Source organism: Podarcis vaucheri, assembly GCF_965113315.1.
Source record: "Podarcis vaucheri genome assembly, chromosome: 7".
NCBI lineage: Eukaryota > Metazoa > Chordata > Lepidosauria > Squamata > Lacertidae > Podarcis > Podarcis vaucheri.
The window spans coordinates 54,377,826-54,394,234 of NC_138765.1; the positions used below are offsets into that span (position 1 = coordinate 54,377,826).

Genomic DNA, 16,409 nt, shown 5'->3' on the forward strand with positions numbered 1-16,409 from the left:
CAGGGTCTTCTGTAACTCAAGGTTTAACAAAGCTGGGAAGTGGAGAAAGAGAGAGAGGAAAAATCCTGCAGCCAGGAGGATCGAGACAAGAGTCACTGCCCAAGCCAGGGACCGAGATGGGGAGCCTCTGAAGAACCCTTCCCAACCTTGGACCCTCCAGGAGTTCTGAACTAGAACTCCCATCAGCCCCAGCCAGCTCTGCAGGTTGGATTACTGGGTTTTGGAAAAACCTTTTTGGTGTTCTCTCTAATCTTGGTCATTCACTGAACTCAAATCTTGTTCTGCCCCTTATGGGACCAGCAAAGTTTAGGGTGTGGGTCTTTCCAAGAATCTAATGCAACACAGAATGGTTGTTACAGGCCAAACTGAACACAATCGTTTTCTATATAAACAGGCGCTATGCTATGTCAGGCCTCCAGCTGCTCACACAGGGGGAGGCTGTGTCACAGACAGTTAAAGCTTTAAACGTGCATTCAATGATGTAGTTATTTGACAGTGTCCCCGCTTTGTTTTCTTTCTCATATGAGACAGGTGTATGCATGTAACACCCTACAGGGTTTGTTGAAGTTGAACAGTGGCGTTTTATTATGAAACATTCTACCCAAAAAAGAAGCAGCAGCCTTTTCAACCTGGCACCTTCCAGGGGTTTTGAGCTACAACTCCCATCAACCCCAGTCAGCACTGCAGGGTGGGGAAGGCCACTGTACGTAAAGACTAAGAGTTACTGCCTTCTCATGCATTCCTGTGTGAGTCATTGTGGGGCTAAGCAAAACAAGGACCACCCATTTCTGTAAAGCTTCCTCATCTATAAGCAGTTTTGACTTGCCACAGGCAACCAGGGGAGTGACTATGGTACAAGTCCAAAATTTACATGGAAAATTCAGTGCCTACATACTGGTTGGCCCTTATGAGATCAGGATGCTGGACCAGATGGGCCCATTGGCCTGATCCAGTAGGCTCTTCTTATACTTTTACTGATTTTACTGTAGAGGGGAGAAGAAGTGAGGCAAACTGTAAGCAATCGTGGTGTAGCTTTTGGGTCTCACAGGCAGTATATGAATGGTTGGGTTTGGACCATGCGACTTCAGATTGCAGGCAGGATCACATTTGGTTGAATGCTGATCTTCATAAATAAATATTTCCTGCACGTAGAAAGGTAACTCATTAGGAGGAAAGGTTCTAGCATATCCCTTTCCCTCTGACATGCATATTTTTGGCAAACTGGTGAGGCTGTGATGGGACATTGACAAAGCTGCATTCATTTTGGGGTTACCCTGTGAAAAATGGGATTCTGAACTGGACCCCTGAATTCATCTTTAATAGATGTACAGCCTTTATTTTAACACCCCGTGCACAAAAACAAATCAAGTATTTAGTTCTCAAGGCTGCAGAATCCAGCTTCAAAGTGTATGAGCAAAATTTGCTGGAATCTTGCAAGGGGGAGGAAGGAGGCAGCTGCCACGGCCTAACGATCTGCAAAATAAATTATGCAAAACATGCTTGCTTGTTAATTTGAATTGCAGAATTTAGACTTGAGAGGAGGAATTTTTGTGTTTTAAGTCATGGTTTAAAAAGGTTTATTGAATTCCTTTACTAATCCCTTGACGTCTCCATAAAGATTGTGTTTTTGCTGGTTTGGCGCCACGCTTAATGCCATGGCTGATCACTCTGGAACCCTGCAGCTGGGTCAGCAAGTTTTCAAATCCTTAGTACAGAAACTGGTAGTGGTTGGAGCCATTGCGGTTTTTTCACATTGTGTTTGATGTTAAGAAACTCTGGCGTGGGTGGCAGGTTCTCATTGCTCTGTTAAGAAGATGCAGCTTCCTTGCAGGCATTGATCAGGTGTACTACTAATGGGGGTGACTCCAGCTTCTGCCCTTTCCTGGAAAACATCCAGAGATTCAGCTGGTATTTTCCTTAACTATCTGGGCTAATTCGGTGTCAGTCTTGGTTGGGCTCTGTGTCCTTAACCCCAGATATGCAGTCAATTAGCTGATTACGGAGGGGGCCGCCTGTTTTAATTATTTCAGCTGCTCAAACCTGTCTTCCGGTTACCATTTTGGAAAGCTGCTGTTGCTGTCATGAAGAAATGTGTGACTCTGGATTTTGTTGTAAATTGCTTTGCTACCTTAGGTATAAGGTACATTTTAAGACTCGCCTGCCAGGTCATCTAACCCCATAGATATTCTCACCTGAACCTCTTTGATCTGCAGAACTAGTGCAGTGCCACATAATACTTGTTCCTCATTTGTTTAAAAAACCCAATGTTTTAATGTGGCTGCACCTACACTTTGGAACTCCCTGCCTATTGATACCAGGCAGGCACCTTCACTATGCCCTTTTCAGTGCCTGCATTTAGGCACGTCTGCCCAGATATGTAAGATGTTTACATGTGTTTTAATCAAGTTCTTAGCTTATTGTTTGTTTTAATTACTTTTGCATGTTTAAAATAGTTGTTTTTAATTTGTTTTTACTTATAATTTCTTTGTTTTAATTACTTTTGCATGTTTAAAATAGTTGTTTTTAATTTGTTTTTACTTATAATTTCTTTGTTTTATTCTTTTTGTAATCTAATTTGAGGTTTTATTTTTTTTGGGGGGGTTAACAGTCAAGCAGCATATAAATTTTGTGAAATAAATAAAATAAATCAGACCATCTGTTGGAAGAATGTGGAAGCATCTCACTGTTGTTTGAAGTTTTGGGATCAGCTGATGCAGTTTGGGAGAGCAGACATACAAGGGGTTGGTTTTGCAATGGATGTGGGCCAGGATTGCTGCTGAGCCAATAGAACAGGGATGGAGAGGGACACATTCCCTTGGGGGCTTCCTTTTGGGGGAGTGGGGACATATGCCAGGGGTGGGCAGGGCCCTGAGGTATAAATGAGCAGAGCAATGGGCATGACACTCACCTCGGTACAGAAGGCCAGCGCAGTGTAGTGGTTAGTGTGTTGGACTAGGAACTGGGTGACCAGGGCTCAGATCCCCACTCAGCAGTGAAATGTGCCTTGGGCCAGTCAGTCTCTTGGCCTAACGTACCTCACAGGGTTGTTGATAGGATGAAATGGAGATGGAGGAGAACCATGTATGCTGCCTTGAGCTCCTTGGAGCAAAGGTGGGATGTAAATGTAAAAATAAACTAAAATAGGCTACATTCTTGCTATGCAAAAGCCAGAGATTTCAACACTCCCCCCCCCCACTAATTTACACACTCGTCTCTTTGTTCTCCACCTAGTTCCCCACATCTGCCTTGAGATCCTTGGCACAAGAGTGGAAAGCCAGAGTATATTAAAATAATTGGAGAAGTGGAGAGCCTTAACAGCACTCTGTTTTTTTTTATATATATAAAATTTTTATTGGTTTTACAAAGTTTTTAAATAACCAACAAACACTTAAAAAGACAAACATACACGTATAGTTTCATACCATATTTTCATAAACTTCTTTTCTTGGACTTCCCCTCCCCCCCCCTTTCTGCATCCCAATGTCCATTATTTTTAGCAACTCCCAATTGTTACTTCCAACCTCTGTCATCTTAGTCTTCTCTATATTCTGACCTTATACCACTGTATCCCTTTGTCTCTAAAAACCACAACACTTTAGCATTCATTGAGTTTATAATAGTCCTTAAGGTAACTTTTAAATTTTCTCCAATCTTCTTCCACCGTCTCCTTTCGTTGGTCACGGATTCTGCCTGTCATCTCAGCCGATGTCATATAGTCCATCACTTTCATCTGCCATTCTTCCAAAGTGGGTAGATCTTGTGTCTTCCAATACTTCGCGATAAGTATTCTTGCTGCTGTTGTGGCATACATAAAAAAAGTTCTATCCCCTTTAGACACCAATTGGCCGACAATGCCCAAGAGAAAGGCCTCTGGCTTTTTAGGAAAAGTACATTTAAGTACCTTTTCCATTTCATTATAGATCATTTCCCAGAAAGCCTTAATCTTCGGGCACGTCCACCAGAGGTGATAAAAGGTACCTTCAGTCTCTCTACATTTCCAACATTTATTATCGGGCAAATGGTAGATTTTTGCCAGTTTGACTGGGGTCATGTACCACCTATAAACCATTTTCATAATATTTTCCTTTAATGCATTACATTAACAGCACTCTGGACAGCTCCTGCAGTATTATTTTTTTTTTTTGGCAGTGTTTGTTCCAAGCATAACAAGGTCCAAGTAACAAGTAAAAGGACTCTCTCTCTCTCTCTCTCTCCCCCCCCCCTTAGCATAGGAATAAAGTTGATTCCATCTAAAGTAGAGTCCAACCTGTTAAGTCTTTGCTTAGCTCAAGATGTTGATGCTTAAGGTCTGGCCAATCTGCTGGAGGAGCCACCAAGAACCCCTCTCGGCTATCTGGCCTGAGTGCCGAAAGACAGAAGGCTCACTGTGCTACAATTTGATGCATCCAGAGCAGAACTTTGTCTTTCATAGATCTTGAAACTAAACTTGGCACTTCTCCGGCAGTCTTGCAGACTCATTCTTTAAACACTCTTATAAGCACTGAACTGATTCAGTTGCACCCTAATTAACTAAGTGCAGTTTGCAAGGGGAGGAGGGGGAGCAGCTGTGAAGGACACCTTGAAAGGGGATTTATGAAGTAAGACAGTTTCATTTTTGCAACTTCTAGTCATTTGATGAAAATAATATGGCAGCATTTTATTTATGTGTCTCTAGAGAGCCAGCATGAGGTAGTGGTGTTGGGATGGGGGACATTTTGGCTCCGTGGAGCAGTTCCTTATTAGGATGGGCCTCAGGGGCCAAATTTGACAGGAGGGTGGGGTTGCTCACATGTCATTCACCTGGTGTCACAAGGGCGTCAGGTGATTTGGCAATTTGAGTCCTAGAGTGCTTGCTGAAACAGAGGAAAAGCCCTTTTTTAAGCTTGCAAAAGCCCTTCCTCGTCAGGAAAGAATTTGCTCTGAATCCTGCAAAACTGAGCAGGAATTAACCTTAAAATCACACAAACCTTAAACATTAGCTAATGGGGAGATTTAACCTGCTATAGGGAACTGTTGCGCAGAGCCAGTACAGAATTGAATGCCACCCACATGCCCATTGGAGTGGAGCTGATTCAGAGGTGGGCATGGTTTTAAGAAAAAGAACTCGTGGGCTAAGTTGTAAACCCTGCTGGGCCTTGGGCCAGAGGATGACCACCCGAACTCTAGTGTTTTGACCTTGACTCAGAACCTCTGCATTTTTAATCATGCAGAGCTCCACGCAAAAATGGTCTCAGGCCTTGAATTGCTGCAAAGCTTGGCCTTCAGAATTTTTGACAAAGGAAAGCATGTGCAGGACTTTAAAGCCTGCAAAATTTTACATGGTTTGGGAAATGGGATCTACTCGGGAGCCTATTGATCAAGACTATTGGGTCTGGGGAGATGGGAAAGCTTTTGCAAGCTCAGACTGCAGCTTATGTGGGGAAATGCTGTTTTAGTAAGTGCAACGCAATCTTGGATGCGTGCCTTCAGAAACAAAAAACAAAAAAGTATTTCTGTATAATTGCAGTCATCTCCCCCCTTTTTTAAAAAGCATATGCCTATAAGTGGTTCAATGGATTCTAATCAAGAGAGACTGTTTTAAAGAGGCTGCTTTGCTCCTAAGCACTCCATAAAAGTTCGTTCTGTCTCCATACTTAATTGCATTAAACAAATGACATTTGCCAGCCCTGGGAGGGAAGTTTCAATCTGCATTAAACTTAACTCTTAATTTAAGTGTTCACCAAGTGGCCAAATGCCCTATTCATTCTTTCCCTGGGCCGCCTTGGAAGTCCTTGTCTGGAATAGTAAGTCAAAATACGTGGCAGGGGTTGCCAAATTTTGTTGTGCAATTACAATGCGTGGCTCTTGCTGCTGAGATTATTGTTGATAAGCAGAGTTTACTAATTAATTATTGATAATGAGTTGCTCTGTGTTTGCTTTTTTTCAGATGCCTTGAAAGAGCCTAGGATAAAGAGTAGGCTTTGGTTGGAAGTGGACCAATCACTGGCTCCGTATTTTCCTGCTCATCTCCCAATGGCCTTCACATTTCCCTGATAGGGAAATTGAGCCACACCCCCGATCCATGGTATTAGGCCCCTTGAGCTATGGAGGCCATGGATGTCCCTGTGGGGAACCTCATTGACTTTGACTCTGAACCTTCCACCACCGACACCTCCGAATCCGTCCCTGCTGCTCCTCCTTCCACCAATGGCAACGGGCTGCTGGATCACCTGGCGGGTGACACGGCCACAGTGGCGGAAGAGAGCGACGCGACGGAATCTGCCGACAGCGAGAACGACACAACGGACTCGCCCACCCATCACAGCTGGAACAACCACCGCCGCTCCTCCTCGGAGTCCTACTCATCTAACCAGAGCACAGAGTCCGCCAAGGACGAAGTGACAGCAGAGCAGCGGGAGTTCATCAGGCAGTACGTAGAGAAGATCTTCACGGGAGGGTGAGTGTTTGAGCAGCAGGATGCTGTGAGCAGGTGCATGCTGGGATTGTGGGATTGTCGGCCAACTCTCTCCCTGCAGGAGGTCCCCAGTTCTTTTTTTACACTGCAACTCCCATCAGCCCCAGCCAGCGTGACCATTGTTCAGGGATGCTGGGAATTGCAGTCCAAAATATCTCAAGAGGCACCATGTTGGGGAAGGCTGCCATAGAGCTTCTTTTTTCTTTTTTTAAATGATATTTATTAAAAGTTTAACAATTACAGAAAAAAAGAGAAAAAAAGAAAGAGATTAAAAAGTTACAATACAATACATCAAAAAGCAATAAAAAACAAAATAAAAACAATACAGCACAACAATGAGGGGGGAAAAAAGAACAAAAACAAAAACATTTTAAAAACACATCCCGTATTTCCATATCCTTATCTTTCATTTACTTGTTTCATCGACCTCCTCACACCTCCCTTTTTTGTATTCTAATTCAATTTAGCTGTTTCAACAAATCCTTTCCATCTTTCTCAATTTTTGTTCTATAAATTACCTTAACCCGATCTGACCTTAAATTTTACCCTTTGACCCATTAACAACCCATTTTTACTTAATTCTTAATAACATTTCTGCTAAAACCATGTAACTTCATTCCAACATCCTTCTAACATTCATTAATTTTACTATATTTTTGTAAATATACTTTAAATTTTTTCCAATCTTCTTCCACCAACTCTTCTCGCTGGTCTCGAATTCTGCCAGTCATTTCCGCCAGTTCCATGTAGTCCATCAGCTTCATCTGCCATTCTTCCCTGGTGGGTAGATCTTGTGTCTTCCAGTGCTTTGTGATGAGTATTCTTGCTGCTGTTGTGGCATACATGAAAAAAGTTCTATCTTTCTTTGGCATCAATTGGCCGACCATGCCCAGGAGAAAGGCCTCTGGTTTCTTCAGAAAGATATATTTAAATACCTTTTTCATTTCATTATAAATCATCTCCCAGAATGCCTTAATCTTTGGGCATGTCCACCAAAGGTGAAAGAATGTACCTTCAGTCTCCCCACATTTCCAACATTTGTTATCAGGTAAATGATAGATTTTTGCAAGCTTGACTGGTGTTATGTACCACCTATAGATCATTTTCATTAAATTCTCTTTTAAGGCATTACATGCCGTAAACTTCATACCTGTGGTCCATAACTGTTCCCAGTCAGCCATCATAATATTGTGTCCAACATCTTGTGCCCATTTAATCATAGCAGATTTCACCGTTTCATCTTGAGTATTCCATTTCAACAGCAAGTTATACATTCTTGACAAATTCTTAACTTTAGGGTCTAACAATTCTGTTTCCAATTTTGATTTTTCTACCTGGAAGCCTAGTTTTTTGTCCATATTGTATGCCTCCATTATTTGATAATAATGAAGCCAATCTCGCACTCTATTTTTTAATTTTTCAAAACTCTGCAGTTTTAGTCTATCTCCCTCTTGCTCCAGAATACTGGAGCCTCCATATTGAGTTTTTTCTGAGCCTTTGCTTCCATTGGTGACAGCCATCTCGGGGTTTTATTTTCTAACAGATCTTTGTATCTTATCCAAACATTAAACAGTGCTTTCCTGACATTATGGTTTTTAAACGCTTTATGTGCTTTAACCTTGTCATACCACAGATATGCATGCCAGCCAAATACATTATTAAAACCTTCCAAATACAACACATCGGTATTTTCAAGAAGCATCCATTCTCTCAGCCAACAAAAAGCGGCTGATTCGTAATAAAGTTTAAGGTCCGGCAGGGCAAATCCACCTCTTTCTTTAGCATCAGTTAATATCTTAAATTTTATACGAGGCTTCTTGCCCTGCCAGACAAATCTAGAGATATCTCTCTGCCACTTCTTGAAACAGTCCATTTTGTCCAAGATTTGCAATGTTTGAAACAAAAACAGCATTTTTGGCAATACATTCATTTTAATCACAGCGATTCAGCCTAGCAACAATAACTTCAGACTTGACCATGTTTCTAAATCCTTTTCCAATATTTTTCATAGTTATCCTTAAATAAATTCACATTCTTAGCAGTCATGTTAACCCATAAATATTTCACTTTCTTGACCAGTGTCAATCCTGTCTCCTTCTGAAACTTCTCTCTCTCAATCTCAGTTAGATTCTTCTCTAAAACCTTAGTTTTCATCTTATTCAACTTAAAACCTGCAACCTGACCAAATTCTTGAATCAGTTCTAATACTCTTTTGGTACTAGATTCTGGCTCCTGTAAAGTCAATACCAGGTCATCTGCAAATGCTTTCAATTTGTACTGTTTAGCTCCCACTTGTATACCTTTTACCAATTGGTCCCTTCTAATCATATTTAACAAAACCTCTAGGACTGATATAAAAAGTAATGGAGAGATTGGGCAACCTTGTCGTGTTCCTTTCTCAATCTTAAATTCTTCTGTCACCACATTATTTACAATTAATTTAGCCTTCTGTTCTGAATAAATTGCACCTATACCGTTTCCAAAGCCTTGACCGACCCCCATCCCCAATAAATTTTTCTTCATAAAACTCCAAGAAATGTTGTCAAAGGCTTTCTCCGCGTCCACAAATATCAAAACTGCTTTAGTATTAATCTTCACTTGTAATTTTTCTAAAATATTAATTATATTCCTCGTGCTATCGGACAAGTGTCTGCCCGGGAGGAAGCCAGCTTGGTCTTTATGAATTTCTTCTGCTAACACCTTTTTTAATCTTTTAGCCAAAATATCTGCAAAAAAATTATAATCCACATTGAGCAATGATATGGGGCGGTAGTTCTTAAGCTGTGTCTTTTCAGTCTCTGTTTACGGTATAAGTGTGATGTAAGCTTCCTTCCACGACTCTGGTGCCCGTTTCCCTTCCAATATTTCATTGCAGACTTCCTTTAAAGGTTGTATTAACCATTCTTTCAAAGATCTATAATATCTTGAAGTCAGTCCATCCGGCCCTGGGGATTTACCCAATTGCATATTCTGGATAGCCCCTTCTACTTCTTGTTCCCTTATTTTATAATTCAACATTAGCTTGTTTTCTTGGGAAATTTGTTGTAATCCATTCTTTTCCAAAAATTTATCAATGTCCATTTCTTTCTGTTTCTCCTGTGTATATAGTTGTTTAAAGTACCTCTGGAAGCACTTTCTAATTTCCACTGGGTTCTGTATAATCTTTCCTTCCACTTCCAAATTCGTGACGGTGTTGAGTTTTTGTCTTTTTTTCATTTGCCATGCCAACAATTTCCCACACTTATTTGCCGATTCAAATGTCTTTTGTCTCATCTGTTTGATCTTCCATTCTATTTCCTGGTTCATCATTTTCATATATTGTACTTGATGTAATTTTATCTCTTTCAAAATCTCCTGCGACTTTGGTTTCACTTTCAATTTCTTCTCTCCTTCCTTTATTTTTTCCAGAATTTTGTCTTTTTTCTCATTTTGAATCCTCTTCTTGATTGCATTCTGTTGTATCAAAAATCCTCTCATAACCGCTTTACTTGCATCCCAAATTACTCTTTTTTCCACAGTAGTGTTCATATTTATCTCAAAATAGTCTCTCAAAGTTTTTTGGGCCTTCTTCATGAATTTTTCACTCCTAAACAGAGTATCATTCATCCTCCATCTAAAAGAACCAATTGGCATCAATTTCATTTCCATCTTCACGGCATTATGGTCGGAGCAAATTTTGGGGCAAATTTCCACTTTGCTAGTTTTCGGAGCCAGTCCTCTCGTTACCCAGATTTGGTCAATTCTTGTCCATGTCATTTTAGCCTCAGAGAAGAAGGTTCCCTCTCTTCCCAAGGGGTTCTTTGTTCTTCAAATATCAACTAAATCCATGCTTTCTGTCATATCAAAAAAGGTTTTTGGTAATCTTCCATCCTTAGTAACCTGTCTCTGTGCCTTGTCCATATTTGTAGACACCACACCATTCATATCTCCCATCAAAATCATATTATAATCCAAATAGTCCATCAGAGTCTCATGTAACTTCTTGAAAAATTCCGATTTTCCTTCATTTGGTGCATAGATACCTACTATCAAAAAATTTTCTCCTTGCGATTGAATTTCAATTGCAACAAATCTTCCTTGATCATCTTTAAATATAAATTTTGGTGATAGGCTCTTCTTTGCATAAATGACCACTCCTCTTTTTTAAACTTTATCCGATGAAATAAGTTCTTGGCCTAATCTTTTATTAATCAATAACTTCCTGTGTAGCCTAATCACATGTGTTTCTTGTAAACAAATCAAGTCCAAATGTTCTTTTTTCAATAAATGAAATACTCTCCGCCTCCTTTCAGGGGAGTTCAGTCCATTAACATTCCAACTCAAGACCTGCAGCGCCATCATATGGTTACTTTGGTGTCCCCCCAACTGCACCCAATGCTTGCTCCTCTTCTGTTGGTGGTGGTGTTGGGATTTTCGCTGGGGGGTCCAATCCAAAAGATAATGTCGATATATCCAACGTTTGTGACCTTTTCTCCAATGCTCTTAGCTCTGATCCTCTATCTATTAATCCTCTGTCCAGTGCTGCTGGCTCCTTTCCAATTCCCTTCTGCAAATCTTCTTCGTATTTAGACAGAATCTTTATTTTATCATCTACTGATTTTATTTTTATTTTCCTTCCTTTAAAGCTGAAGGATAGGCCTTGAGAGAATTCCCACCTGAAGATGATTTTGTTCCTTCTCAGCAGACCAACCAAATCTCCAAAGTCAGACCTGAGGTCCAGAAAGTGTTTTGGAATATCTTTAAATATTTCCACTCTTGACTGGTGTATTACCAAAGTCTTCTTGTAGTGCCAGCTCAGAATTTTATCTCTCTCTTCTTTAGATTGGAGGGTAATCAAGAGGCACCATGTTGGGGAAGGCTGCCGTAGAGCTTCTTTGAGCTGGCTGTACGTTGCTCAGACCAATCCAGAGCAACCTTAAATGTAATCTAGGCAACCATTCCCCATTTCCCCAGATTCACGCCCTCAAAGACTTCATTTGCTGGCTAAAGTACCAGGTTTTTCTACGATGGCACCAGTTTCCAACTTGTAAGATGGAAATAAACAGCCAGTATTATATCCAGTCAGAGTAGACCTACGTAAATTAATCAATCAATGTTAGTTGTGTCTCTTATTTTTTAATGGCTCTCCTCTGTGTAGGACTAACTCAGGGTTCAATCCAATGCACCCCAGAGGGTGCTGGTGGGCAAATGTTTGGTAGTGAGGCCAGGAACCTGAATTTCTTTCCTTGCATTCGCTTTGCAGAAAGAGGGGGGGGGGGAGACAGCTTGGTGCTGGATCCTTCACTCCCCCCCCGGGTGCAGCAAGCCCCCTTCCCCGCTCTGTGTTCCCGTTGAAAAGAAATGTTGGCTGGCTGTGACACATCTCTCCCACTGAGTCATGCTTCTCTCTCGACTTAACAATTGCTGCCTGGGGACTTTGGGGCTGCATCACCCAGATGCAGAGTGGAGGCTTCAGCTGCTGCAGCTGATGTTGACTCTGTGTGTGTGTGCGCTTTTAAACAATTCCACTTAATTTAAGCAATTTAGCAAATCTGCCGTGACTCACCCTGGCCCAAATTAAAACGATTTGAATGTCAACACTGGGGGCAAGTGCCTTTCCGTTTGCGCCCCCCCCCCCCGCTCTGCGTGGCCAGTTTGGGGATCCTACCCCAGAAGGAATGTTCTTGTGCAAAACTGACACTGGCAGCTTGCATAATCTCCGTTCACGGTTGAATGTTGCCGCTTGGCGAGGTGGCCTGCCCCCTGCATGCAAAAAGAGAAGAATGGCAATGCTCGAAATCAAAAGCCTCAAATTCTTTGTTAGTCTTGCTGCACATTTAATAAAAATAAATAAATAAACTTGGGGAGGGCGCATAACCCTTTTCAACCCAAAGGTCATATTCCCTTCTGGGCAATCTGCTGGGGGCTGCGTGCCAGGGGCAGGCGTGAGTGGAGGGTAAAAGTGGGCAGGGGGATGAATGTCAAAGTCACTTTTGTGTACTAGGTTAGTCTCTGCACAAATTCATGCACCCCTCCCTACCTGCCATCCATGGAAGCAAGAGGCATCAGCAGAGTTCACGGACAAAATCCAGCCTGGCAAAAACACTCAGGGAAGGTGCAAAGCAGAGCCAGTGAGGGGAGAAGTGGTGTGGCCTGGGGAGACTTTGAGGGGTCCCCTAGTCCTGCTCAAAAGGATGATTTATTAACGTGTTAATTCCCCGTTGGCTCCTGATAAAGAATATTGGTGCACTTTCGGACTGGTAAGAGCTGAAGCAGTTTACTTGAATTTATTTCCCCTACCCCAAGTTCACTTTTCATTACGTACTTTTTTCTTCCTCCTCTAAAGTTCTGCCTCCCCCTCCATTTAGTACATTGTTCGAAACGAGTTTAGTGCCACCTGGTGGCTGAAGGCAAAACCACAATTCAACAGGAAACCGCTGCATTTCTCCCAGTTTTGTTGCAAGTCGTAACATAAAGGAGAAACCAGAAGTAAAAGAGCAAACGGCAACAGCAAAAAAAAAAGAGGACAGTGATGCTCTGCACATACAAAATCAGATACAATTTGTGTGGAGGATGGATTTCATAGGCAGCCGCAAACCCAATCAAGAGTGAGGCACAATGGCAGATTTACAAGCACAAAGAATCCAACGGTCCTTTCTCTTGTGCATGTCAATCTGCCATCATTGTGAGGCACACCTAAGCATCTTTTTTGCATACACAACATCCCTGCTTCAATCCCTAGCATCTCCAGGTAGGACTGGGAATGCCACTGCTGCCAGTCAGTGTCGACAGAACTGAGCTAGAGGGATCAATTGCCTGACTCAGTAGAAGGCGGCTACTTATGTATTTGAAGGTGTAGAAACTATTGCACTTTTAAATGAAAGTGAAAAATGAAATATTCCTGTATTCCTTGTGACAGCCTTGCAAGGTAGGCTAGTAATGACACTAAGCTCCTCAATTAGAAAGCAAGCTCATTGGTCAAGGCTTATAGTACAACACCTAGTTTTTGTGCTTATTACTATTATTACCACATTGCAGAGTGGTGACACTTGAGAGCAGGCAGGGATTTGCCCAGGGCCCCTGACAATTCTTGCCTGCAGTGAGATTTGCTTTGGGGACTTGCCAGCTTAAAGTCTCAGCCCTCTGTATCACACTTAGTGCCAACTTGTTTTGTTTTGTATCTTTGTGATTCCAGAGAGGAATTTGACCAAGAGGAGAAAGCCAAGTTTGGAGAACTCTGCAGTGGGGAGAATGCAAAAGGCAGGGAATGGTTTGCCAGATACGTGAGCGCTCAGGTAAGGAGTCGTTCAGGACGCAACTCTGGCTGGTGTGGATTGTGCGCTCTTGAGGCCCTTTGCTTTTTGTGCTTGCGTGTGCCTCTTGACAACTGTTCACACAATCAAATAGTGGGCCCTATTCCTAGTGGAATGTACAGGGCATTCCAGGCCATTTCAGAGTCACCTTTTGCTTTATTGCATTGCTGTATTCCTACATGGAAGAGTCTCATCTGCTCACCTCTGCATACCATCATTTTAAAAACCCTGCATAGGGTGAAACTTTTTCCACGTCAAACAGAAGCTGGATTTGCACAACTTCCTGATTGGCTAGACCTTATATCAGTGGCAAAGCTACCTCCTCCCTTCTCAGAGCAAGGCTGGGCCACCAGGCTGATTGGCCAGCTCTTGTCTTAATTGCAAAGCCACCTTCTGAGAGCAGCTTTCGAAACATGACAGGCACTCAGAGGGGAGAAAAAATGGAAAGCAAAGCAGATGGCCTGCCTTAAAGCTTAGGCTGGAGACGGTTGTTGATCCAGAGGCTGTATGTGCACCAACAGAGGAGCAGAGCTGTTTCCTCCGCAGCCAAAAAAAAGTAGAACGGCAGCCCTACATCTGTTTCTAGGTACATCTGTATCCAATCTTAACACTCTTGACTTTCCCTGTTTCCTCACAGCGCTGCAATTCCAAGTGTGTCTCAGAGCAGACTTTCTATCGACTGGTACAATCCTTTGCTGTGGTCCTCTTTGAGTGAGTAACAGCAGGTGTCGGCATGGAGGCTACAGGGTCTTCTGCCTTTACAGCAGGGGGTGGGGAACTGAATCCAGCTGGCGAGTGGAATTCTTCCTTCCTCCACCTCTCCCTGCAGGCCACCTTGGACAGTTGGGTGGGGCTGATGAGAGGCGTAGCTCAAAACATCTGGAGGGCATCATGGTAGCGATGGTTGCTCTAACCACTGTACCACTTGGGCAACTGGAGATGACTTGCACATGGCTGTGATCCATGCAGCTTTCCGTAAAAGCCATGTATAGACCCACCTGGCCGTTCTTCAGTTCTGGCAGCGAAGGCTGGTCTATGTACACCACCTTGAGATCCTTGGAATATAAATGAATTGAATAAATATTAGGGAGAATGGGCACTGCCCCACTGAATTCCGTCTGCCCTCAAACAGCATCCACTGGCCTGCCTTCCTGTTTACAATATATCCAGGGGGTGGCCCTGGCAGTCTGCTTCCTCCTCCTTAGTCTCAGTGTTGCCCTTGTAGAATGCAGCACGGAAGAGAATGGGGGGAAAGTGGATTTAGTTGCCTCTGCCCACAGTTGGACTCCCTGCATTCAGTCCCATGGACACTAATCACCACCGAGTGTTGCTCTGTTTCTTCTTCATATTTCAGCAACTTTATTCTTTCCTTTTTTTTCAGGTGTTACCAGATGGATGATTTCAGCCCTGCTAAGAACCTGATGACCATGTGCTTTACTTATTACTATATTGGTAAAGGGCAGTTCCTTCTTGCTGAAATTTCTGTGTGGAGTGGGAAAATGTCCTGGGGCAATTTGTTCGTCTTCAGCAAAGGAGCAAGAGTACCTTGCAAGAAGCATTGCTATAGGAATAGCATCCTGGGAGTCGTTTGTGAGAACCTCAGAATAGTGAACTAATCCTTTACATTTGACCCGCCATTGCACCCAATGTGTCTTAACTACACACAGTTTTGGCTTTGGGCACAATCCCCAGAACATAACGCCTGCATAAGTTGCAGGCTTACTATGAGGTTTCAGAAATAGATGAGAGCCAGGAAGCATAATGATTTTTAGCTTCTTGTTGGTTGCTTCCATGTTACCAACCATGTGCCCTGGTTTTTGACATCCATTTTTAAGTGTGACACTAATCACTGAGGGCTAGTATCTTGCTTTTTAGTTAAAAAGCAAAAACTTAGGGTGGGGGAAAGAGAACAAACCAGTCTCTCTTGAGCATTGATCTTTAGGAGGAGTGGTGCTCCTTTAAGTCAGGGGTGGGGACCACTTTTTTTAGCTCAAGGGCCACATTCACTTATGAGCAACCTTAAGGGGGCCTTGTGCCAGAGGTGCGTGGGGCCAGAGGCTAAAGTGGGTGGAGCATCAGGTATGATTCTTACCTTGCTGCATTGAAAAGTCTGAGGTTTCTGCATAAACCTACACACGTGTCCTCCATCTGGGCAAGCAATGGGCATTGTTACAATTCAAGAACACATTCCAGTCAGGAAAATGCTCTTGAGGAGAGCACGGAGCAGGGCCCAGGAGCATTGAGTTCTGAGGGCCAGATCAAGAGGGCTGGAGGGCCACATTCGACCCACAGAGGCCTCAGGTCCCCTGCCTTACTCCCTCTGTTTCTCTTTCCTGCTCCCTGGTTGCATTTCGGTAGGTAAGCCCCAAGCGCTGCCCATCGAGTCCAAGGAGAAGCCCACTGGAAGCATTGACTCCTACCTGAAGTCCGCAAACAGCTGGCTGGCCGAGAAGAAGGACATTGCGGAGCGGCTCCTGAAGAACACGTCGGCAAAGACGGAGAACGTGAAAGGCTTCTTTGGGAGCTTTGAAAGCAAGCTAAAGGGGCCCGGGCCCAAGAAAGCTGAGTGAGTCCAGTTCTAGGGGTAGCCGGATTTCCCCTGCACTGTGTTGAGAACATCCACAGCACCTTTAGTGGAGCCACAACGCCAGACCTGGCTTAAG

General features: G+C 43.0%; 1 protein-coding gene across 6 annotated transcripts in view; it reads left to right on the top strand.

Moving 5' to 3' along the window:
- KIAA0513 overlaps nucleotides 1-16,409 on the top strand; it is a 59,598-nt gene that overhangs the window by 30,046 nt on the left and 13,143 nt on the right. For 5 of the 6 annotated variants that reach the window (XM_082232973.1, XM_082232978.1, XM_082232975.1 and 2 more), the window contains exons 2-6: nucleotides 5,927-6,436; nucleotides 13,629-13,728; nucleotides 14,384-14,457; nucleotides 15,128-15,198; nucleotides 16,105-16,312. In XM_082232973.1, the coding sequence (XP_082089099.1) occupies nucleotides 6,084-6,436; nucleotides 13,629-13,728; nucleotides 14,384-14,457; nucleotides 15,128-15,198; nucleotides 16,105-16,312 (806 nt within the window). In that variant the 5' untranslated portion in view covers nucleotides 5,927-6,083. Of the gene's footprint in view, nucleotides 1-34; nucleotides 205-5,926; nucleotides 6,437-13,628; nucleotides 13,729-14,383; nucleotides 14,458-15,127; nucleotides 15,199-16,104; nucleotides 16,313-16,409 lie in introns of those variants that run through there. The other variant, XM_082232974.1, reaches the window with a different exon arrangement.